This window comes from Stomoxys calcitrans, chromosome 2 (assembly GCF_963082655.1).
Source record: "Stomoxys calcitrans chromosome 2, idStoCalc2.1, whole genome shotgun sequence".
In the NCBI taxonomy this organism is placed as follows: domain Eukaryota; kingdom Metazoa; phylum Arthropoda; class Insecta; order Diptera; family Muscidae; genus Stomoxys; species Stomoxys calcitrans.
The window spans coordinates 179,452,394-179,479,339 of record NC_081553.1 but is presented as its reverse complement, the minus strand read 5'-3'; the positions used below and the strand labels follow the sequence as shown (position 1 = coordinate 179,479,339).

General features: G+C 41.2%; 1 protein-coding gene across 1 annotated transcript in view; it reads left to right on the top strand.

Moving 5' to 3' along the window:
* The window catches only part of LOC106086113 (irregular chiasm C-roughest protein), a 1,171,308-nt gene that overhangs the window by 967,675 nt on the left and 176,687 nt on the right, over positions 1-26,946 (top strand). The window contains exon 16 of the mRNA XM_059363383.1: positions 22,622-22,655. Within this exon, the coding sequence (XP_059219366.1) occupies positions 22,622-22,655 (34 nt within the window). The remainder of the gene's footprint in view (positions 1-22,621; positions 22,656-26,946) is intronic.

Sequence of the window (26,946 nt, the reverse complement as noted above, 5' to 3'; positions counted from 1 at the left end):
ATTTAGTTTTAAAATGAAAAATTGAAACACATATTTAAATTGTTGCTACTCCACTAGGCCACAACATGGCGCTAATGGTTCATTTATATGCATAGTTGATCAAAGAGTGTTTGTTTAAATCCAATCACATGCGAAGGGCAAAAAAGACCACAATTGTTCCAAAAATCTGCAAAAGCATTTTTGCATTAGGTAAGGGGTCGTAGTCGCATATCAAACATTAGATGTATTTTTTCAGTTTTTCAGACCCACAACGCTAGATGGTATTGTGGTCGGGTGGATGGTATATCTAAAATACACTTGGAAAGCTAATCTGAGTATCACTAATATAAATGTTATCCAACACCTAATGCATTATGATATCGCACTGATAATTAGTTCTTGACTTTTTGGAGGCTACACAGACGTGATCGGTGGGTCCATGAACCTGATTGGTATCGATGTCCCTCTAATCAAACACTATGTCATACTTAATTTTGAAGACTCTACAGAGAGGCTACCGTGGCGCAGAGGTTAGCATGCCTGGGTTCAAATCCCGATGCAAACATCTAAACAGTTTTCAGCAATGGTTATTCTCTTACTAATGCTAGCAACATTTGTAATGTTAAAACTTCTCTACCAAGTGGTGTCACTATGCGACCTGCCACACAGTGTTGGCTCTAATGGTATTCGTTGGACAGAAATAGTTAGAGTTAACATAGAACTCTAAAAATTTTCACAGAGGTATTTTTGAGAGTAATATAGAAAAAAGTGGAGTATGGTACAAATCGGTCTATAACCTGATATAGGTTAGGTTAGGTGTGGCAGTCTGCCATCAGCCTCAATTAGATGTTTTCGTCCATTGTGATACCACAGGAACAGAAGAAGGAAGATGCCTTCTAGTTCCTACCGATGAACCATCCAAATCGCTTTAAAAAGCCCAACAACTTGCGAATGTTCACATCCGCAAAATAAGACGGGTTCTCAAAGAAATGAGAACCTAAAAAGGAACTCCTTCCGACTGCTAGTGCGGGACTTACACACAGGAGGTGTTCTATAGTATCTTCTTCTTCGATGTCCTCACAGCTTCTGCAAATGCCGTTGCTGTCAGTGCTTCAATCTGTCTGCATGTGTACCGATTAGACACTGATCTGCCATGACAGACACAATGTCTTAGTCATTGTTCTGTTCTAGCCAATGACAGCAAAGCAGTAGACCTCTTCAACTCTAGAGTAGGCCACGTAGTTTTGGAATGCTCACAGCCCCCTCTTTATGACCATCTATCATTCATTGTCCTTCGAGCCTGGTCCTGAAAACTTAGCTTACATGTCGCTAGAGGCTTACCCACAGATTCCATTATCCCTGGAATGTGTAAGGTTGTTTCTAGTCTCGTAAGCTCGTTCGCTTTACAATACCCTGGGATGTCTCTGTGGCCCGGCACCCAGAACAGGTGAATTTTGAACTGTCCAGCCATCTCGTTGAGAGATCTGCGACAGTCGAGGGCGGTTTTTGTTTTCATAAATACGTTCTCCAGGGATTTAGTGGCTGCCTGGCTGTCTGGCTGTCCAATAGTCGTAATGACATTTTATCTTAGCCATTGTATCATGTCCTTTGTTGCAAAGATTTCCGCTTGATACATACTACAGCGGTCGGGTAACCTTTTTGATATGGCCAGTTCTAGATCTTTAGAGTACACCACAAAGCCCACCTGGTCGTTTAGTTTGGAACCATCTGAATAGAAGTCTATGCAACTTCTGTTACCAGGGATATAGTAGTTTCAATCGGTTCTATCAGGAATGGTGGTACAGTAATTTTTATCAAAAAGCGGCTCAGGTAGGGTGTAATTCACACTGCCTAGAACATCGGATATCGTATAAAATATAGCACAGTGTCCGTAGCCACCATATGACCAATGAGAAAACTCCCTTAACCTCACAGCAGTGGTCGTTGCAATTTGGGTAGCCACAATGTCCAGAGGCATAAGATGTAGCATTAAAATTAGTGCGTCAAATGGTGTAGTCCTTAGTGCGGCTGTAATGCACAAGCAAGCCACCCTTTGGAAGCAAAACACCCAGGTATTTTGCACTTTCTCTAAATGGAACATTCTCTCCACCGAACGAGACAGGTTCCACTGAACGCAACTCGTATCTCCCGCTGAAAAGAACTACTTCTGTCTTGCATGGATCTATACCTAGACGCACGTCGAGCTTCCTGAAGTATATCTCTTAGAGCGCTGGGAATCTTTCCCCCAACCGCAATTACCACGTCATCAGCATACGGGACCACCTGTGTTTATGTTAAGTTTTGGGTTTTTATGTATTCAGAGGACTACAGTGGAATTTTCTGGCGAACATTTTTGTAGAGTGTTTTGACATGCTAGAATCCCAATTTAAAGGACTTTAACGTTGTTTCCAAAAAGGCACCGAAAAATCATTAGTAAAATCACAAGTAAGTGAAGCTGATATTAAGTTTTTTTGATTCAGGACACTTCACTGAAAAACACAGAAAAAGAATTAGGGCTGCCCAAGTCTGCCCACTCTGCTGAAAATTTCAATTTTGACAGTTATTGCTCTATTTTTCCCTCTTATTTAAAACTAACGACACTAACCTCGCTTCCTCAATAAAAAAGTTTCGATATTTGACAAGTTCAAATACTAAGGAGTGATCTTGGATAGGAAACTTAATTCGAAGTGTCACATTCAGGGGCGTACTGAGAAGGCTCACAGATGTTGTACACAATGTAGACGAGCCGTAGGCTTGAAATGGGGCCTGAATCCGAGGATAGTCCACTGGCTCTACAACTGCGTGATTAGTCCAATACTAACTTAGGCCTCAGTTGTTTGGTGGGCTGCTATGGGAAAAAAGTGCAACGTAAGGATCGAGTTCAGAGAACATATTGTCTTGGCATAGGCGGAGCGACGAGGACCACGCCCACTAGGGCACTGGAGACTATTCTAGATATCCGACCCATTGACATACAGATTAAGTGTGAGGCAGCCACTGCGGCTATGAGACTTAAGGCGATGGGAGAATGGATTAAAGATGGGAGCTGCTCATACTATTGCGGTATAATCGAGGCGACGATAGGAAACCTAGAAGAAAGGGAAGAGGTTTCCGATCGGATGCCTGAGATGAAGCTTGAAGTCGAGTGCGAGGCACTGCTGCCATCGGCACAGTTTTGGACTGACGGAACCCTAGTGTTACCATCTGGAATACCACGGATGGATCAAAGCTAGAGAACAGAGTGGACCTGGGGGTCTACATTGAGAACCCAGGGACTGAGATTTGTTTTAGACTGCCTGACCATAATACGGTCCTGCAGGCGGAGATCAGGGCGATCACGAAATGCGTGAGGTGGTGTGGTGCTATCGCGAGGACGTCAAGTGTGAACATCTTTACCGACAGTAAAATTGCAATAAGGGCAATAACAACCAGGGCGTAAGGTCATGAACAGGCTTGCAGTGTAGAAACAGATTAACTCCTTCTCTGAGAGTGGCACAATCCAGATCTTCAAAAATCGAGGCAATTGCTGAAAAGAAGTAAGAAGGAGGTCAGTATAGCTTTTGGTGTCATAACGGGACACATGGGAAGACTAGCTAACTTATGCCAAATCGGTGCGGCAAGTGGTATCATGTGTAGGGCATGTGGGGAAGATGATGAGACGCTGGAGCATTTTCTAGGTCATTGCCGGCTTTTGCGGCTAACAAAAACCGGTACTTAGGTGGGGGACACTATACCAGACATGAACCAACTTAGGGAAGAGGTATTGAAATTCTATCCAATATGGTTAGAATTTCTTCATTTGATTATCTGCTATGACTTTAATATGAATCTGTCTACCGACTTGGCTTTGCCATAACATTCACAAAACATTAAAATTCACAAAATCTCATCTTTTTATGAAAATTATAAACATTTTGCTTAAATAACACCCATTTATGGCAGCTGCAGGCATAAGCCCCCATTATGCTTTGTCCTGGCTTTTCTTCCTTTCATTATGCCATAAAACTTCTTAACAGGAAGCTTTTAAAGCAATCTTGAATAATTAACAATTTCACTTCATTTGTTTCTTGCTAAAGTTTTGCCATAAGAGAAACTTACAACAACAAGAACAACAACAATATGTAAATTCCACCAACTAACGATGGCAATAACACAACAATTAATAAAACAAAACCTGCAACATGACAACAAGGACATACCTTGTGCAACGGACATTAAACATACACACACACACTTACGCTGGCGCTGCATATACGCGCAGATAACTGCTCGTATGCATGCACCGGAAACCGGAACTGCATACATGACACAAACAATATCCGTTGTTGTTAAACAGCACACACCAGAAAGACGAAGTGAAATGACAGCTTAAAGGAAACACACAATAACCAAATGAACAAACAACGAGGCTAGACCGCGAAACATGACAAGCTATTCATATGCGTATAAGCCAAATGAGGTTACATAAGCATACTCCTATGTGTGGGTGTATCCCCTGAAATGGAACGAAGGCAAATGGAGAGATGGGAATACGACTACATGCGTGACTGGTATCTGAGTGGATGTATGTTTCGAGTGCAGCAACTTGTTAATCTTACACAGGCTCTGATGTCAATCAATGTGTCAATTTCCGTAAACAAAAAATCGGTCAAAAGCACACATCCTGTCTTGCATCTCAGTCTAATCCACCCAAGGCTTCAATTACAAATGGCGTGGCTTTTGAGAGCTTTCACTAGCATATGTCAGTTTCGCAATGAAATGCTGACAAAATAGAGCAAAGGAGAGGGCGTAAAAATGAATGGCAATAACGTAATGAAGCCACAAGTCAAAATCACGCACAGCTGTATATATTTACCATCACCACCAACCAACCAAAGGGCCAAAGGGCAAACAATTTTATGAATACATTGCAGTGTATAGCGAAAATCATCTCCATTTATGAAATGTCAAATTAATTTTGCAATCATGTGAAACATGTAGTTGAAAGACGATTTTAGTATAAACACCGCAAAGACATCTTTCACATGGGCGTAGAGTTGAAAATTTGTTTAAAGGGGGAATTGAATTTCAATTTAGGTTTTTAGTTGTGGTCTCAAAAGTTTCGGATAATCTCTAGTTTCACAAAATAAAATTGAGAATGCCTACAACAATTTTCATACCCACAACCGAAGGATGGGGGCATATTCATTTTGTCATTTCGTTTGCAACACATCGAAATATTCATTTCCGACCCTATAAAGTATATATATTCTTGTTCAGCGTAAAAATCTATTTTTAGATTTCTTGTTCGATTTTTGGTCGAGATTTGGATATAGCTGCCACATAGACCGATCCTCCTATTTAGGGTCTTAGGCCCATAAAAGTTACATTTATTATCCGATTTTGCTGAAATTTATCACAGTGAGTTTTGCTAGGCCCTTTGACATCCTTCGTGAATTTAGCCCAGATCGGTCCAGATTGGGATATAGCTGCCATATAGACCGATCCGCCGATTTAGGGTCTTCGGCCCATAAAAACCATATTTATTGTCCGATTTTGCTGTAATTTGGGACAGTGAGTTGTGTTAGGCCCTTCGACATCTTTAATCAATTTGGCTCAGATCGGTCCAGATTTGGATATAGCTGCCGTATAGACCGATCCTCCGCTTTAGGGTTTTAGGCCCATAAAAGCGACATTTATTATCCGATTTTGCGGAAATTTGGGACAGTGAGTTGAGTTAGCCCTTTCGATATACTTCTTCAATTTGGCTCAGATCGGTCCAGATTTTGATATAGCTGCCATATAGACCGATCCTCCTATTTAGGGTCTTAGGCCCATAAAAACCACATTCATTATCCGATTTAGCTGAAATTTGGGACAGTGAGTTGTGATAGGCCCTTCGACACCCCTAATCAATTTAGCTCAGATCGGCCCAGATTTGGATACAGCTGCCATATAGACCGATCCGCCGATTTAGGGTCTTAGGTCCATAAAAGCCACATTTATTATCCGATTTTGGTGAAATTTTGGACAGTGAGTTGCATCAGGCCCCTGGACATTCTTCGTCAATTTGACGCAGATCGGAGGAGATTTGGATATAGCTGCCATATAGCCCGATACGCCGATTTGGAGTCTTAGGCCAATAAAAGCCACATTCATTTTCCGATTTTGTTGAAATTTGGGACAGTGAGTTGTGTTAGGCCCTTCGACAACTTCTGCAATTTGGCCTGTGGCATCCACAAACCATCTCTTATTTTTCGAATTGTACTTTCAGTTACATTTATCTTTCTTAGTACATTTTGTTACATCAATGAAGTAGTAATATGCAACACAGAAATATCACATTTATTTGTTTATGTATAAGTGCTATAACATTCCACTACATTTAATATCGTACTTTATGATAGTCATGTAAAATAATAAAATGGAGTTTTCTCGACTAGTAGTAGTTAAGAGTTGATAGAAACAACGTGTTTCACTTATTGGGTTTGGAGTTCGATCGACCTAACCTCTACACTTGGTTCAGCTCACGTCCACTACAATTGGTGACCCCGAACGTTTGAGCATTGCAAAATGGAAGGCGATGGAAAACAGGCACAAGGGAATACAATCCCACAACAGCAATCGTCAACTTCAACACCAGTGACACGCGCTAATCCGCAAGGAAGTCTTGGTGCACCATCTGAACACAATACCATCGTAAACAGAGTTTCTGTCAAGGTCCCACCTTTCTGGCCAGAGCAGCCAGAAATATGGTTTGCTCAAGTCGAGGCTCAATTCGGTATTTCAGGTATAAACAGCGACGTCTCCCGGTTCAACACCGTTGTTGCAGCCATCGAAAGTGGTGTCTTAGCCCAAATATCGGACGCTATACTCAACCCGCCTGAAACAAATAAGTACCTCCACTTAAAAGCTTGCATTATTGAGCGATACTGCGACAGCGAGCAGAAGAAAATCCAAAAATTGATATCCGAAATTGATTTAGGCGACAAAAGACCAACGCAACTGTTAAACGAGCTCAAAAGTTTAGCAAAAGGTAAAATTAACGATGATTTTCTTAAAACTCTTTGGTTACAGAGGTTACCGGCTCAAACTCGTGCGATACTTCAAGCATCAAATGCAGATTTACCCGAGCTAGCAAAGCTCGCTGATAGAATCATTGAAGTCTCTGATTACCGGCATGTAGCAGCGGTAGCACAAAATCTGCCTGACAACAATCTTAACATGCGGATTCAACGAATTGAAGAGCAGTTAAATCAGCTGGTAAGCTTTGGTCGAAGGAGAAGCCGCAGTAAGTCTAACAACCGCAGATCAAAAAGTAAGGATGGACGGTCCGACAACACATCTACTGGTTGCCAACAACACTGTTGGTATCATAGAACGTTCGGCAACAACGCTCAAAAGTGCCGGCCTCCATGCACCTATTCATCAAACCACACAAAAAACTAACATTATCGCCAGACTCCGCGGGCGGTGCTGACGAGGAATATGTTCAAATCGCTCGCCTCATTGTTTGTGACAAAAGCACAAGCATCCAATTTTTAATAGACACAGGCGCGGATGTGTCCGTGCTGCCACCTACCATAAGGGACAAACGAAACAAACATCAACCAACGAACTTCTATGCAGCTAATGGGTCGCCCATTAAAACATACGGGCAACGACGTTTGAATTTGTCATTTGGGTTGCGTCGGAGTTTCGTATGGAACTTTTACATCGCTGACGTCAACTGCGCAATGATTGGCTCCGATTTCTTAAAAGCATATGATTTGCTTGTTGACATAAAAAGAGGTAAATTAATTGATCGACAAACAATGTTAGAATGTAAAGGGAATTTTGCAAAACAAAATTCAATAAGCATTCTAACACACACAGATTCCTCAAGGTTTGCGCAAATTCTACGTGAGTATAATGATTTGACCGTCTTGAATTCAAATAAAAACCCAATCGAATCGAAGACTACTCATTTCATCACAACTTCAGGTGCACCGGTGTTTGCTCGTCCAAGACGTTTGGTTGGAGAACGACTGGAAGCCGCTAAGAAAGAATTCCAATTCCTCATCGATAAAGGTATTTGCAGGCCATCGAAGAGCCAGTGGGCTAGTCCACTGCATCTTGTAAAGAAAGCGAATAACGAGTGGAGGCCGTGTGGTGACTACCGTGCGCTAAACGCACAGACATTCCCAGACCGGTACCCCATACCTTATTTGCACGACGTCACAAATATTCTGCACGGGAAGAAAATATTTTCAGCCATAGATTTGCAGCGGGCATACCACCAAATACCGATTGAGCCCGACGACATACCGAAAACCGCCATATCAACACCTTTCGGCTTGTATGAGTTTATGTATATGACGTTTGGGCTGAGAAATGCTGCCCAAACTTTTCAGCGATGCATCGACGAGCTGTTGAGGGGTTTGGATTTTACATTTGCCTACATCGATGATATTTTAGTTGCCTCAAGTGATGAGGAACAACACGAACGAGATCTACGTGAAGTCTTCAACCGTCTACGAAGAGGGAATTTGTCCATCAACGCAGGCAAATGTAAGATTGGTCAAACCGAGTTGGAATTTTTAGGCCATACCATAACAAGCGAGGGCCTTAAGCCACCAAAGAAAAGGATCGAAGCTATACTTCGCTTTGAAAAACCAACACTGGCTAAGGACCTAAAACGATTCTTAGGAATGATTAATTTTTATCGACCTTTCTTACCACACGCTACGAGGCATCAAAGTGTGTTACAACAACTGGTAAATGGCAACAAGAAGTGCGACACAACGAAAATTGTCTGGTCTAAGGAGACAGAAGCTGCCTTCGAAGCATGTAAAGATGACATAGCTAACGCAACAATGTTAAATTACTTATCCTCAAATGGTAAATTAACTTTAACTGTTGATGCGTCAGACACAGCTGTGGGAGCTGTGCTTCACCAAATCTGCGAGGGGAAAGCAAAACCTCTTGGATTCTATTCCAAACAACTAGCCGATGCGCAGCGCAATTATAGCGCCTACGATCGAGAGCTTGCTGCTGTGTATCAAGGCGTTGATCATTTCAAATACTTACTTGAGGGGCGAGAGTTTACAATCTTCACCGACCACAAGCCGCTCATATTCGCCTTTAAACAAAAAAGCGAAAAGGCACCACCACGAAGAGTGCGACAACTTGATTTTATAAGTCAATACTCCACCGACATTCAGCATATTCGAGGAACAGAAAATAACGTTGCAGATTGGTTGTCGCGACTCAACAGCATTGCGACGAGAGAAGTTAATTTTGAAACGATGGCTGCAGAGCAAGAGACTGACGACGAACTAAAATCTCTTCTGGAGCCAGGTAAGAATAGTTCACTGAAATTAACTTTGTTGCAAATTCCAGACACCAAACAACAACTATACTGCAATGTGGACGGCAAGCATGTACGGCCGTATGTGCCATTGAGACAAAGAGAGTTGGTTCTGAAGAAATTGCACAGCCTGTCTCACCCTGGCATTCGTGCTATGCGACGTCTTGTGATGGATCGGTATGTTTGGCCAGGCATAAGAAAGGACGTAGCCACTTTTGTACGAAGTTGCATACCGTGCCAGAGAATAAAGATTGGACGACATACAACTGCACCGCTCGAGCCATATTCTGCTGCAGATAAGCGTTTCCAGCACGTAAACATCGACTTGATTGGGCCTCTGCCGACGTCAGCAGGTAATCGTTACTGTCTTACGTGCATAGACAGATTTTCAAGGTGGCCTACGGCAATTCCAATCCCCGATATTACTGCGCACACTGTCGCAACAGCTTTCGTCAACGGCTGGATCGCTCTGTATGGTGTGCCAGAAAAAATAACTACGGATCTCGGACGGCAGTTCGTATCATCTCTCTTTGAAGAATTAACAAACACGTTTGGCATACGTCATCTTCGCACCACTGCATACCACCCGCAGGCGAATGGTATGATAGAGAGATGGCATCGCACACTCAAAAGTTCCATCAAGTGCTATGCTACAAATGATTGGTGCTTCGTTCTTCCATTGGTTCTGTTGGGACTTCGTGCTACTGTGAAACCCGACATAGGTGCCAGCCCTGCAGAGCTTCTCTACGGAACACAGCTACGGTTGCCAGGTGAATTTTTTACTCAGAGCAAAACGAAAGAGAGCCAAACAGAATTTGTTAAAAAACTTCGGCAAGCTATGAGTGAATTGCGGACTGCTAAACCGTCGTGGCATTCTACTGAGAAACCTTTCATCGAACCTGAATTACAAGAATGCAAATTTGTTTTTGTACGTACGGACCGTACTCGACTACCATTTGAACCGCCATTTGAAGGCCCATTTGAGGTAGAACAACGATTCAAAAAGTATTTCGTTTTAAGGAAAGGGCTACGCAAAGAGAAGGTATCAATAGACCGATTAAAGCCAGCGCGAGTATTTTCGAACGAGACGACAAAGTCGGAAGATGTCTACCAAAGCAACAATGAGAGTCAACATAAGAAGGAAGATGCGATTGAGAGTTCCAATGCTAGCAACAACCAACCACCAGTATTGACTACACGATCGGGAAGACGAGTAAAGTTTCCTAGTTTTTACCGGTAGCGAAAAAACTACCCGGGGGGTATTGTGGCATCCACAAACCATCTCTTATTTTTCGAATTGTACTTTCAGTTACATTTATCTTTCTTAGTACATTTTGTTACATCAATGAAGTAGTAATATGCAACACAGAAATATCACATTTATTTGTTTATGTATAAGTGCTATAACATTCCACTACATTTAATATCGTACTTTATGATAGTCATGTAAAATAATAAAATGGAGTTTTCTCGACTAGTAGTAGTTAAGAGTTGATAGAAACAACGTGTTTCACTTATTGGGTTTGGAGTTCGATCGACCTAACCTCTACACTTGGTTCAGCTCACGTCCACTACAGGCCCATATCGGTTCAGATTTGGATATAGCTGCCATATAGCCCGATCCGCCGATTTGGGGTCTTAGGCCCATAAAAGCCACATTTATAATCCGATTTTTCTGAAATTTGAAACAATGAGTTGTGACATGGCCTTCGACATTATTCCTTTATTTGGCCCACACCGGCCCAGATTTGGATATAGCTGCTATATAGACCGATCTCTCGATTTAAGGTTTTGGGGCCATATAAGGCGAATTTATTGTCCGATTTTGCCAAAATGTGGGTGAGGGAATTGTGTTAGGCCCTTCGTCGTCCTTCATCAATTTGGCTCAGATCGGTTCGGATTTGGATATAGCTGCCATATGGACTCATCTCTCGATTTAGGATTTTGGGCCCATAAAAGGTGCATTTGTTGTCCGATGTCGCCGAAATTTGGGACATACTTCTGCAATATGGCACAGATCAATCCAGATATGGATTTAGCTGCCATATAGACCGATCTCTCGATTTAAGGTTATGGGCCCATAAAAAGTGGATTTATTGTCCGTTTTCGCCGAAATTTGAGACAGTGAGTTCTGTTGGGCTCTTCGACATTTTTCTGCAACTTTGCCTAAATCGGTCCAGATTTGTATATAGCTGCCATATAGACCGATATCTCGATTTAAAGTCAAGACCCTATAAAAGCCGCATTTATAATCCGATTTCGCTGAAATTTGACACAGTGACTTATATTAGGATTTTCGACATCCTTGTCGTATATGGTTCAGATTAGTTTATTTTTAGATATAGCTACTAAAAATACCAACAGTTTGTTATCCACTATTGAACAATGACTTGTATTTATTAGTATTTGGTCCAAATCAGAACATATTTCGATATAGGGCATGGGGCATAAGGTATGCATTTTTCTCCGGATTTTGATGAAAGGTGGTTTACTTGTATACCCGAGGTAGTGGGCATTCAAAGTTCGGACCGACCAAACTTAACGCCTGTTTACTTGTTCTCATTTATAAATGAACATCCAATTAAAATATATTGTCAATAGCAACATGATACTCTCGTCGGTTTGTTTTTTCAGCAAGTCTAAAAAGTGCTACGTCAATGTCCAAACTTAATATCAGTGGGTGGCCATATTTCATATTCCCTTTGCAGTGAGATATGCATGCATGTGAAAGCTTCACATGAAATTTAGTGAAATTCTATATATGTATATATTTCACAAATGGAATGTCATGTTATATACTCTCCCTCTTGGTTTGTGTTTAGTTTAAAGGTGTTGGAATTGAAATGGTACGTCACGGCATGAAGCAGTTGTGCGGAAAAGTTAGGGGACCAATGCATCCACATACAGACACAAATTTAATACAAATTTAATAATTCATGTGAAATGTCAATGTTTTGACATAGTTTGTTAGCCACATGTGCTTGAATGCGTTTAAAAACTATTTCTCACACTGCCAGTTGGATGGCTGTTTACGAGGATGGTACCAAGGTTAGGTTAGTTTGAAAAGATGGTGCGGATACTAATCTGCCCCATGACACTACGAATATCCTGTCACAGGATAACTATGAGCACCTCTAAGGTTGGAACTCTGAGCTCCTATCTGTGTGGTTTTCTTCATTATCCGCCGTTATTCGTGTCCACAGAGTAGCTGGAACTACAGTCGCAGACAAACAGCGACATCGAGCGGAGAGTCTCAGTGAGAGATCGAGCGGCACCGGCTCTTGCTTAAAATCTGAGTGCCTATCATGCTCGATATGACAAGGCTAGTTATTGGCTCCTTTAAATATTCAATGATGATAGCCGCGGGGATCGGTCGTATAGACCGGAACAAACATGCTCACCTATAGGAGTTTGACGAGGATCACCTCCTCCACATGCAAAAGCGACTACAACAACAACAACTATGGATATACACATAAGCCAATAATCCGCTTATTTGTGCGCTCCCCGTCAAGAATTCCGTGCTACTCAGAAAATCTCCAATAGTTTTCCATTCTATGCCCCGCACCCAAGTGCCGGAGTGTGTTAGTCTCAAAAACCGGGCATAGACATAGGAAATGTTCCAAGGCACAGTACGATAGAATCGAAAAAACTAGTAAAAAATCTGCCGCTTTTTACGGCTAGGAATACTCTTTGAACTCCTTGAAATTTTAAATGGTTAGACCAGAAGTGTTAGCGTGATCATGTGCAAAATTTTAAGGCTCAAGTTGGCTACTTTACCAATGCAAATGCAATGCAAATTCGCTCATAAACATTCCACTAATGGTCAAAATTCTCACATATCAATCAGTGCTGTTCGATTCAATTTGAAGCTCAATGATAAGGGACCTACTTTTTATAGTTGAGTCCGAACGGCGTGCCACAGTGGGACACCTCTTTGGGGAGAAGTTTTTACTATTGATTTTTAAAACTGGTCGCATTTCGAAACTTTATTAGGGCTGCCAAATCAACTTTTGTGCTTCGATTTCCAAAATTTTTTTGGTAAAAGAATTTTAAGGAGATACTTCCCAAACATCATTTTTTAATAATTTTCTTCGACACTTTCCCACAGTGCAACGTTCCATTATCTTCCCTCACATGTCCTACACATGCTATCACTTGTCACAACTATTTACATAAGTGTCCTTGTGACCCATTATGGTACCGAAAGCCACCCTGACCTATTTCCAGCTCCCCCTCAATAATAGCCTTGTTTTCTCACAATCCGGATCTCCCAAAAGGATTTTCGTCGTCCTACCTTCCGTTTCACTGTTCCATAGTACTGAAGGGTGATTTTTTCAGAAAAATAGCACAGTTGTTGAGGGTCATAATAGAATACTACATACAAAGTTTAAGCCAAAACAGGACAACAATTAAGGCTTGTAAGGACTCAAGAAGTTAAATCGGGAGATCGGTTTATATGGGAGCTACATCAGATTATAGACCGATTTAAAACGTACTTGACGGTTAGCTTATGTTAGGTTGAAAAGAGGGTGCAGATATTAATCTGCCCCTATGTCACTATGGACATACACCTTAGCCAGTAATCGGCTTGTTGTGCGCTCTAAATATACAAAAAAATTACCTCGAAAAATAAAATCTAAGTTAGGAATTCCGTGCTCCATTCCCAACTAAGTGGCGGTATCCAATGTATCATCATCTTCCCTACATGCCCTACACATGCTATCGCTTGCCGCACCGATTTTACATAAGAGAGTTCGTGATCCTATGTGTCCCGTTATGATACTGAGAGCTATTTTGACCTCCTTCTTACTTCCTTTCAGTAATAGCCTCGTCCCCTCACGATCCGGATCCCACCATAGGATTTTCGCCGTTTTACCAACTGTTTCGCTGTTCCAAAGTGGGCGTGTTTGTCGCCCACGCCCTTAAATCGGACTGTGTCGATCCGAAAGGCTTCGGGTTAACCAAGTTTATTGACGGCAGTCCCCTGGCCTTCACTGCCAAATCGTCTGCCTTTTCATTTCCCCTCACTCCGTTATGACTCGGCATTCTAACGATGCGGATTTTGCCATCCTCAGAGAAGACGTTAATCTCCTTCTTACACTGCAAGACTGTTCATCCTGGATGTTATTGTCTATATGGCCACTTTACTGTCTGCAAAGATGTTCCCACTCGATGTCCTCCCGTTAGCACCACACCACTTCATGTATTCCGTGATAGCCCGGATCTCCGCCTGCAGCACCGTATTATGGCCAGGCAGTCTAAAACAGATCTCAGCCCCTGAGTTCTCAATGTAGACCCAGAGTCCCACTTTGTCCTCTAGCTTTGAACCATACGTGTAACATAATCTTTCAGATGGCAATACTATAGTCCCGTCAATCTAAGACTGTGCCGCTGGCAGCAGTGCCTCGCCCTCGACCTCAAATGCCGTCTCAGGTATCCGATCGCAAATCTCTTCCCTTCCTTCCAGGTTTCCTATTGTCGCCTTAATTATACCGCTATGGTGTGAGCTGCTCAAATGCCCCAATCCATTCTCCCATTTCCTTAAGTCTTATGACCACATTGGTTGCCGCACACTTAGTCTGTATGACAATGGGTCGAATATCTAGAATAATCTTCAGTACCCCAATGGGCGTGGTTCTCATCGCTCCGCCTATGCCAAGACAACATATTCTTTGAACCTGTTGTATGGTCCTTATGTTGCACTTTTTCTCCATAGCAGTCCACCAAACTACTGAGGCGTATGTAAGTATTGGTCTGGGCGCCCCCGTAGCCGAGTTGGTAGCGTGCTTGGATTACCAGTGCAGGGATCGTGGGTTCGATTCCCGCCAGAAGCCTTGATCTGTCGCTACTGTGGTATCACAATGGACTTAAAACTGTCTAAGTGAGTCGGTAAAGGACTACAACTCTTACCTAACCAAAGTATTGGTCTAATCACGCTCCTGTAGAACCAGTGGACTATCCTCGGATTCAGGCCCGATTTCAAGCCTACGGCCCGTCTACATAGTGCCCATGTGACACTTCCAATATAGTTTCCTATCCAACATCACTTCTAAGAATTTGACCGTGTCAGATATCAAAATCGTTTTATCGGGGAAACGTGGCGCGTCAAATTGGCCAACTTCGTCTTTCTCGTCAACAGGCATATTTCTGTCTTCTCTGGGTTAACATTGAGACTCCTGGGTTTAGCCCAGTCATATGCCATATACAAGATCCTTTCGGCGCTTCTGCATAGCTGGTTCGAATCCTTACCCCTATGAAGTATTACAACATCGTCTGCATAGCAGATGGGTTCAAATCCCTCCTCAGTCAGCATCTGTAATAGGTTATTTATGGTGGTCCGCCAAAGCAGTGGCGATCAAATGTCCCCCTGTGGCGTTCCTGTACCACATTCTCCCTTATATTTATGTCATGGGACACGCAATTTATCCACCTGTTCCTTAGCATATGGTTTATCCTATCTCCAAGGACCCGGTCCATTCGGTAGTGTTCTAAGGATCGATGGTTGGATCGATGTGTCGGTCCACACATTATTAAACGCCCCCTCGATGTCAATGCAAACCGCCAATGTGTACGTCTTGGCATCGAAGGATTCTTCTGTTTTATGCACAACCTCGTGCAGGGCAGTCTCCACCAACCTACCCTAGACAGGTCGTTAGAATTCAAGAATTCTGCCAGGGCTTGACCCCGCCTATTAAAGTAGGTACTACCCAACGAAATGTTTAAGCTATGTATATCCATAATGATGCGGTTTGCGAAGCAGCAATGGTCTACATCAATAAGAGGTATCGACCGCCATAGGGGTTCACTCCGACTACAGCGATCAGAAACACATATAGGTATATACACCTTGTAGGGTCAGATATAAATATTTCGATGTGTTTCAAACGGTTTAAAGACGGTATGGTAAAGACGAGACATCCACGATATTTTGTAAGTAAACTCAGACAAGGGGAAGTCCAAAGAAGTTTCTTTTCAGAAAACCCGTCTTTAAAGGCAAAGATGGGTCAAAGTCTTTTTATATCACCAAATAGGTTTAGTTCGAATTACTTAATAACTAACAAGCTTTCGATGTTAACGCAGATATTTTGGCAAATTTTTGAATTACCACCCTCGTACATCTGTGGCGACCATAAAGTAAAACGCAGTCGGCCATTCATATGGCCCCTACCTCACGAACTGTGTCATTTCACATACACAATAAATTCAAAAGTGCATGGGAAATACATTTTTTCGTTTTACTTTTGAAAAATAAAACTCACATGTGACAAGGGTCAAGCCGCGCGTACATATTCCGGTAGCTTGGAAATGAAAAGCACAGTGGTGCCTGTTTTATAAAAGAATCCAGTTTGAGCTACAGGTGGCTTTTAGATGCATGGTTTTCTAGAGCGGATTTTGAAGGCCACTGTTTAGCAGAGGTTAGCATGTCCGTCTATGACTCCGAACGCCTGGGTTCGAATCCTGGCGAAAACATCAGAAACAATTTTCAGCGGTGGGGTTTCCTTCCCAATGCTGGCGTCATCGGTGAGGTTCTATGCCGAAGGTCTAATTTTCTCACACTTTTTACAGCATGTGTGGTCGTATATCAGCAAGAAGTCTATTCACTATAAAATTACAAGCAAACTGTGCATAAATGGAAATTGTTGCCAGTTTAAAAAAAAATACTTACTTTTACTTATTTGCTTTGATAGAACATTTGTTCCACTAGCCGAACGTAGAATAGCGTTCCAAGCACCTCAATCTTCTGCGCTCATTTGATAATCTCTGACACCAAGTTTCGAGGGGTCTCCCACCACTTGATCTTTCGATCGGTCTTTTGTTCGTCCGGGTTTGCGTATATCACCGTGTTTGCCTTCAAAAGACTTTTTTGCTGGAGCTTCTCCATCTATTCTGACAACATGACCTAGCCAACGCATCGGTTTAAAAAACACCCTATATATGATAGAAGGTCTCTATCTGTGCTGTGAAAATATGTATTAAACTCTTTTTCATTACGAGGGTTACCTTTTATATTTTGGGATTAGAGAACAAAAACAAAATATTAATCATCGAAATTCACTTTGTTTTTCAAAATATTCCCCCTTAAGTCCTAACCAATTTTACATGCCTTTGAACCAATTGTCGAAACCACTTTTGCCACTCAGATTCAGATATCTCATTTTGAGTGTAAGAACTTGCTAAGCTCGGCCGGGCCGAATCTTATATACCCTCCACCGTGGATCGCATTTATCGAGTTCTTTGCTCGTTATCTCTTTTTAGGCAAACAAAGATAATGGATAAGAATTCTTATGCTATTGGTGATATATCGAGTTATAGTCCGACTCAGACCATAAGTGAACTGAATGTTGAAGACCCTTGTAGAAGTCATTTTTTTCCCGTAACCAACACGCAGGGGACATCCCCTATATATGCAGTGTACTGCGTTGGCAATTAGGAAAGTTAAGGGTTGGAGCAAAGAGGTTGGGCAAAGAGGGAGTAGTGTTTATTGATATTCGTCTTAAATTTCTGAAGATCAATGTCGATGGGGCAGACATTAGCCGGAAGTCGACTCCACATACAAATGGTTCGGGCCAAAAATGAATTTTCTCTGTAATGCATGGTTCGGTCGACTGGCCAATCAATTACAAACGAGTGTAAGTTCCTGGCAAGTCTTGTATTCCTGATGATCATCCTAACGTCAGGGATAAGAAGACGAACATCCCTGGAACACACGCCATGAAAATAACAATAGAGTAATACAACGCTACCCACATTCCGACGATGTTCAAGAGAAGCAGTAGAGTAGAATACTCCAATGTCCCCAATCAACTCCATTGCTCTCCGTTGAACCCGGTCAAGTAGCTCCAAGGAAGATTTTGGAACTCCTGCCCATATATGAGAGTTATTGTATATTCCATACTCGGCATACTGTATGGAATATACAATAGAAGAGGTGAAATATTTCCTGCACCGCTAAGAAAGCCCAAAAACTTGAATGCTTTTTTCGACAATTCGAATACGTGTTTTGACCAACGGACATCACATTGAATCTTCATGCCCAGAACATCAAGAGGATATGACTGCTCAATAACTATACCGTCGATAGATATCGACGATTGTAATGGGTCAGTGAATCGTTCGTGAGACAAGAAACAGCACTGCGTCTTCTGTGCGTTAAAGTCTTCTCTGTTCATTCAACCCCAATCGGAAATGGCCAACAAATCCTGGGAGAGCGTCTCATCCATAATGCGCCTCCTGTCCACAGTTTCTTGAGGACTGGGCCTATGGTCGAATGAATATGAATGACACAGACTATTCTCATCGGCAAATGAGTAAACTGAATTCGAAGTCTGACCCAATAGATCGTCAATGAAAATAAGAAAAAGGGAAGGGGAAGGGGAAAAAACAGAGCTTTGTGGCACACCTGCGGTCAATGTGTGTTCATCGGATGAGAAGCCATCTACAACAACTCGTATAGTAAAGGGTGATTTTTTTGAGGTTAGGATTTTCATGCATTAGTATTTGACAGATCACGTGGGATTTCAGACATGGTGTCAAAGAGAAAGATGCTCAGTATGCTTTGACATTTCATCATGAATAGACTTACTAACGAGCAACGCTTGCAAATCATTGAATTTTATTACCAAAATCAGTGTTCGGTTCGAAATGTGTTCAAATTTTGACAAATTTTGTTCAGCGATGAGGCTCATTTCTGGTTGAATGGCTACGTAAATAAGCAAAATTGCCGCATTTGGAGTGAAGAGCAACCAGAAGCCGTTCAAGAACTGCCCATGCATCCCGAAAAATGCACTGTTTGGTGTGGTTTGTACGCTGGTGGAATCATTGGACCGTATTTTTTCAAAGATGCTGTTGGACGCAACGTTACGGTGAATGAACACATTTCGAACCGAACACTGATTTTGGTAATAAAATTTAATGATTTGCAAGCGTTGCTCGTTAGTAAGTCTATTCATGATGAAATGTCAAAGCATACTGAGCATCTTTCTCTTTGACACCATGTCTGAAATCCCACGTGATCTGTCAAATACTAATGCATGAAAATCCTAACCTCAAAAAAATCACCCTTTATAATGGGTAATATTTCCGTCCATTCGCATCAGATTGCGCCTTGTAGGGGCTCAAGAAGCATAATCGTGAGATCGGTTTATATGGGAACTGTATCAGGCTATAGATTGACTCAGACAATATTTGACATGTATGTTGAAGGTCAAGGGAGAAGCCGTTGTAAAAAACTTCAGCTAAATCGAATGAGAATTGTGGCTCAAGAAGTCATGATCCAAAATCGGTTTATATGGCAGCTATATCAGGTTATGAACCGATTTGAACCATACTTAGCGCAGTTCTTTAGAATCAGAAGAAAAAACCTAGTGCTAAATTTGAGCCAAATCGAAAGAGAATTACGCCCTCTAGTGGCTCAAGAAGTCATGATCCAAGATCGGTTTATATGGCAGCTATATCAGGTTATGAACCGATTTAAGCCATACTTGGCGCAGTTGTTGGAAGTCATAACAAACAACTTCTTGCGAAATTTCAGCCAAGTCGGATGAGAATTGCGCCCTCTAGTGGTTCAAGAAGTCAAGATCCAATATCGGTTTAAATGGCAGCGATATCATGTTATGAACCATGCTTGGCGCAGTTGTTGGAAGTCAAAAAAAATACTTTATACAAATTTTCAGACCAATCGGATGAGAATTACGCCCTCTATTGGCTCAAGAAGTCAAGATCGGTTTATATTTATGACAGCTATATCAGGTTATGAACCGATTTGAACCGTACTTAGCACAGTTCTTTAGAATCATAAAAAAACTCCTCGTGCTAAATTTGAGCCGAATGGGATGAGAATTGCGCCCTATAGTGGCTCAAGAAGTCAAGATCCAAGATCGGTATATATGGCAGCTATATCATGATATGGACCGATTTACTTAGCACAGTAGTTGGAAATCATAACAAAACACTTCGTGCAAAATTTCAGCCAAATCAGATGAGAATTGCGCCCTCTAGCGGCTCAAGAAGTCAAGATTCGGATTTGGCCTATTTACAATCCCAACCGACCTAATAAGAAGTATTTGTGCAAAATTTTAAGCGTCTAGCTTTACTCCTTCGAAAGTTAGCGTGCTTTCGACAGACGGACGAGCGGACGGACGGCTTGATCGACTTAAAATGACATGACGATCAAGAACATTTATACTTTAGGGGGTCTTAGACGCATACTTCGAGGTGTTACAAACGGAATGAAGAAATGAGTGTACCCCCATCCTATGGTAGAGGTTATAAAAATGCAGTTTTTAATATTGAATGTATGCTGGTCCCACTAATGCCTAGGTTAGGTTAGGTAAGGTTTAAGTGGCAGTCTGCCATTAGACTCACTTAGACGTTTTCGTCCATTGTGATACCACAGGATCAAAAGAAGGAAGATGCCTTCTAGTTGCTACCGTCGAACCATCCAGATCGCTTTAAAAAGCCCAATAACTTGCGAATGCTCACATCCGCTAAATCAGACAGGTTCTGAAAGAAATGAGAACTAGAGTGAAACTCCTTCTAACTGCTTGTTGGAGCTTCATCGCAAAAAATTGAATTAAGTTCATCGATGGACTGTTCTTGAGTTAAATCACGTTGAAAGTTGTGAGAAATAACGGCACGAAAATGTTCACGATTTAATTCCATTTTTTTGGCGAGATGAGTCTTAAGTTACTGTAAAAAACACAAATAGCGCTCGTATGTCAAAACTTTCTGTGTACGTATAACCTCAAAAATATCAAGCTTTACGATAGAGCTTTCAGTTGGCAGATTGCAACACAAGGGTTGTCGAATCCCGAAATATAAAAGGCAAACCCTCTATTAGATCTTTGTGTAGGAACTTAATACGTTTTTAGTCTAACTCTACATTTACAAACAAAACTGTCCGCAAGCCATATTTTTCATGGTTTTCATATTTGCCAATCACCCAGTGACAATATTAGTGACATTTAGGCTCGATTCGAGGCAACGGACTACAAAGCGGATGGCTTTTTATACCCTTCACCATAAGATGGGGGGTATACTAATTTCGTCATTCTGTTTGTAACTACTCGAAATATTCGTCTGAGACCCCATAAAGTACATATATTCTTGATCGTCGCGACATTTTATGTCGATCTAGCCATGTTCGTCCGACTGTCCGTCCGTCCGTCTGTCTGTCGAAAGCAAGCTAACTTCCGAAGGAGTAAAGCTAGCCGCTTGAAATTTTGCACAAATATTTCTTATTAGTGTAGGTCGGTTGGTATTGTAAATGGGCCATATCGGTCTATGTTTTGATATAGCTGCCATATAAACCGATCTTGGGTCTTGACTTTTTGAGCCTCTAGAGTGCGCAATTCTTATCCGATTGAAATAAAATTTTGCACGACGTGTTTTGTTATGATATCCAATAAATGTGCCAAGTATGGTTCAAATCGGTCCATAACCTGATATAGCTGCCATATAAACCGATCTTGGGTCTTGACTTCTTGAGCCTCTAGAGTGCGTAATTCTTATCCGATTGGAATGAAATTTTGCACGACGTGTTTTGTTATGATCTTCAATAAATGTGCCAAGTATGGTTCATATCGGTCCATAACCTGATATAGCTGCCATATAAACCGATCTGGGATCTTGACTTCTTGAGCCTCTAGAGGTCGCAATTCTTATCCGATTTGCCTGAAATTATGTACTACGGATCCTCTCATGACCATCAACATACGTGTTTATTATGATCTGAATCGGTCTATAGCCCGATACAGCTCCCATATAAATCGATCTCTCTATTTTACTTCTTGAGCCCCAAAGGGCGCAATTCTTATTCGAATTGGCTGACATTTTACACAGGTCTCCAACATATAATTTAATTTAATTGTGGTCCAAACCGGACCATATCTTTATATCGCTCTAATAGCAGAGCAAATCTTTTCTTATATCCTGTTTTGCCTAAGAAGAGATGCCGGGAAAAGAACTCGGCAAATGCGATCCATGGTGGAGGGTATGTAAGATTCGGCCCGGCCGAACATAGCACGCTTTTACTTGTTCATACTTTAACAGGTTCGCATTACACTTATTAAACCAAATAATATTGTTTAAAGTTATTATCTCGATCTAAGCTGCGCAAAGAGCAAACAACATGATTAACGATTTAAAGCAGGTTTATTTATGATCCCACTGTTTAAATCTTTTTTTATGAAAACACTTTTATTCACCATGCTGTTTTAGCAGAATGTATACTTTATTCTAACAAAATTTTGAATCATATATACTCTCCGCCATATTTTTTAACATGCATCTTCTTTTTTCTTGTATTTCCAGGTAGTGGAGGTTATAAATCATCAGATAAAGACAGGTAAGTTAGCAAAAAAAAAAATTGAATAAACTGAATTCCATATTTTTTTCGCAACGCATAAAAAATCAACGTTCCAGGTGAATAAAATACAAAATTTACTACAGTTGCACAACTGCATGAAGTTGTAGAATGTCTGATGTTGTTGCCAACGGAATCTTCCTTCCGTGTGGCCACTTTGACCAAGGGCAACAGGTGTTGTTGTCGTTGTTGTGGTGTTGGTATACACGTTGTGAGAAACAAAAACGCTCATAATTTAGATGACAGTCCTTTGGGTGCATATCGGTTTAGGTGTAAGCGACTGAAAGTGCCATACAAACAATTTAGCTTGAGAATGATTGCTGAGAGAATCCAAAAATATTTTGAGAGTAACAATTGAACATTGATTAGGAGGGAAATCCATTTAAAGGTTTCTAATATGATCTTGATGTCAACCTTACGACTTCGGCGAAACCTTCTATTGGGGCTTCAATAACTTCCCTAGTCAAAATTAGTTATACCGTCTATGGTCGGTCGAATAGTGTTTTGTAACCTTTTTAACGATGTAAAAAAACTTCAATCGGTTCACAAACAGTCCCACAATTTCAGAAAAACCGGCGATACCTTGACAAATTTGTTGTAAGTCCAATAACTCATGAACCGTTAGAGATAAACTAAATATTTCTGCATGTTTTTGTAGCGTTTTTCGAGCTCTGTATTTAACATAAAAAAGAATCAAGCCGTTTGGCCTATAAATGACCAACTTTCAAGCCTCATGGATTAGCCTCTGGACCCACAAGGATTTCCAAATTTTAACTATGAACATTGACTATGTAATGTTTTGTGGACATATCTCAAACCGTTCAAAAGTACCAGAATTGTTTCCAAGATTTTCGATTTGGCAACGCTGTGAGTCGTCCATGAGGAACAGCACGCTAGGTTAACATTGCAAAAAATTTGATTATGTGATGTGTTAGTGATTTTGCACCGTCCTCTTTATCACTAGTCCCCACAGAAAGAGTCTAGGAGCTCAAATAGTCAAATTAGATGTGGTTATATGCAAACCTATCAAATCTAAGTCAACAGGAAACCAAATCCCCACTTCAGCAAAGAATATCTTATTAAAGAAAACGAAAATTATACTCTTTATTCTTCCTCCTAACTAAGTTATTGGGTTGCTCAAAAAGTAATTGCGGATTTTTCATATAGTCGGCGTTGACAAATTTTTTCACAGCTTGTGACTCTGCAATTGCATTCTTTCTTCTGTCAGTTATCAGCTGTTACTTTTAGCTTGCTTTAGAAAAAAAGTGTAAAAAAAGTATATTTTATTAAAGTTCATTCTAAGTTTTATTAAAAATGAATTTACTTTCTTTTAAAAAATCCGCAATTACTTTTTGGGCAACCCATTAGATCGAACCTGCCTTAGACTAGTCAACTTCTTGCAAAGAAGTTTGAGTTGAACGAAATACTGACGAATAACACCAGATTTATTGAGAATATAACCAATGGGAGGAGAGAATGTTCCATTTACCGAAAGCGAAAAACAGCTGAGTGTTTCGCCGGACCGGAAATTTAACTTCAAATCCATCATTTTGGAAAGGGCAAAAAAGGCAACTTTTGTCCTATACACATGCAAAAGAGCCATTGGCAAAAGCTGGGGGTTTAGACAGCGCGTCATGCCCTGGGTATATACTGCAGTTGTCAGACCTATAATGGTATATGGTGTTGTAGTCTGGTGGACGGAGCTTCAAAAGTCCACCTACTGTTCAATACTCAACCGGATCCAAAGGATGTTTGTGCATCACAGCCGCGCTGAGGACGACACCATCTAATGCACTGAATTTAATGCTACATCTAATGCCTCTAGACATTGTGGTTAGACAATTTGGTCTAACCACAATGTCTAAAGCTAAGGGTGCTTTCTTTTTGGTCTTGTGGAGGCTAAGGACACTGTGTTATCCTTGATACAATATCCACCGTTCCAGGCAGTGCGGTTTACACTCAACCTGAGCCGCTTTTTGATAAAAAGTACTGTAGCAATATTCCTGATAGAATCGATTGGAACTACGATATCCCTGGTAATAGAAGGTACAAAGACTTCTATACGGAATGTTCTAAACTAGACGATAAGGTGGTCTTTTGGATGTATACTAAAGATCAAGAACTGGTCATATCGAAAAGGTTACCCGACCCCACTGCAGTGCGTATGAACCAGAGATCCTTGCAAGTAAGTTAGTGGTGGAAGGGCTAAGATATAATGTCATTGCGACGATTGGCATAAATATCTTCTCAGACAGACAGACAGCCTTTAAATCCTTGGAAAACATATTTCTGAACACAAAAACCGTCCTCGACTGTTGCAGATTTCTGACAGTTCAAGATGGCTGACAGTTCAAAATTCACCTGTCCTGGGTATCAGGCCACAGAGATATCCCAGGGAATTGTAAAGCGTATTAGCTTGCGAAACTAGGAACTACCCTAAACATTCCCGGGATACTGGAATCTGTGGTCATGCCTCTATTGAAAAGTAAGTAAGGACGCGGCCCGTAGGACATCGAATGATAGATGGTCACTAAGAGGGGACTGTGAGCATTCCAAAACTATGCGGCCTAATCTAGACTTGAAGAGGTCTACCGATTTGCTGTCAATGGCTAGAATAGACGTCTCAGTCATTGCGTCCGTCATGACAGGTCACTGTCTAATCGGAAAACATGCTGACGGACTGAAGTTTGCCAGCAACAACTTTTGCAGAAGCTGTGAGGACATCTAAGAAGAAGAGACTATAGAACACCTTCTGTGTGTATGTCCCGCACTAGCAGTCAGAAAAAGTTCCTCTTTAGGTTCTGATTTCTTTGAGAAGCTGTCTGATTTGAATCTGGATGGTTCAATGGTAGGAACTAGAAAGCATCTTCCTTCTTCTGTTCCTATGGTATCACAATGGATGAAAACGTCTAAGTGAGTCTGATGGCAGACTACCACTTAAACCTAACTTTACCACTGTTGGTAAAATGTTAAGCTCTAGGACGTGCAGATTCGTCTGACCAGACCAATTTGGACTTTTATGGCTTCCCTACAATTCATTAAGCATTTTTATGAAAAGGGAACTTACGACCTACATGGCATACACATATCATTTGTACATCTTTTGGGAGTTGTACTGATGGTTTTGAAATCTAGAAAACAGAGTAACAAAGGATTAGAATGATCCTTGCCCAAACAGGCAAAGGAACTTGAAAATAAAGATTTGGCTGAGCCCGGCCAGGATTCGAACTTGGACACACGGATTCGAACTTGGACTTATCGAGTGCCGTTGTCAAAGATCTATTCCTTTATTGCTCTGTTAGGGCAAAGGAATGGAATAATCTTTGTCGTAACAGGCAAAGGAACTTGAAAATTAAAATTCGACAGAGAGAAAGAAAGAGAGAGAGAGACAAACGTGTAATTTATTCATTGAAATATTTTATTTGTGTTTTTATACTCGTGGTGGGTATAGGATGGTAGAAATCACGATAGCAGTAGAACGAATGAGGATATCTGCTTGATATTTTGCGCTGATTCAGATTTAGATATAGCTCCCGCATAAACCGATCTCCCGATTTGGCTTCTTGAACCTTCAGAAGCCACCGTTGTTGTCCGATTTGGCTGAAATTATGCACGAAGGTTCTTTTGGGACTTCTAATAACCGTTCCAAGCGTGGTCCGAAACGGTCATTAACCAAATAAAGCTGTCCTATAAAATGATGTCCCGATTTAGCATCTTAAGCCTTTGAAAGCCGCAATTGTTAACCAATTTGGCTGGAAGTTTACACGATGTGTGTTGTTATGACTTCAAACATCCATGACAAGTACAAGTACCGCTCAACAACGTAGAATAAATATTCGCCCATCCTAGGGTTGATGGTATAAACATTATTAGAAACCTTTCTGTAAGCTTCCCGTGCTGCTAGGCATGTTGCTTTTATCCGATTTATTTGCTGGGAATAGGACTTTTAAGCATGGTATCCACTTGACGCCTCATGTTTTTGAGAACAAAGGACTTTGGTGCCTCTAACTGAGATATATGTAGCTCCAATAGAAACCGATATAAAGGGTGATTTTTTTGAGGTTAGGATTTTCATGCATTAGTATTTGACAGATCACGTGGGATTTCAGACATGGTGTCAAAGAGAAAGATGCTCAGTATGCTTTGACATTTCATCATGAATAGACTTACTAACGAGCAACGCTTGCAAATCATTGAATTTTATTACCAAAATCAGTGTTCGGTTCGAAATGTGTTCATTCACCGTAACGTTGCGTCCAACAGCATCTTTGAA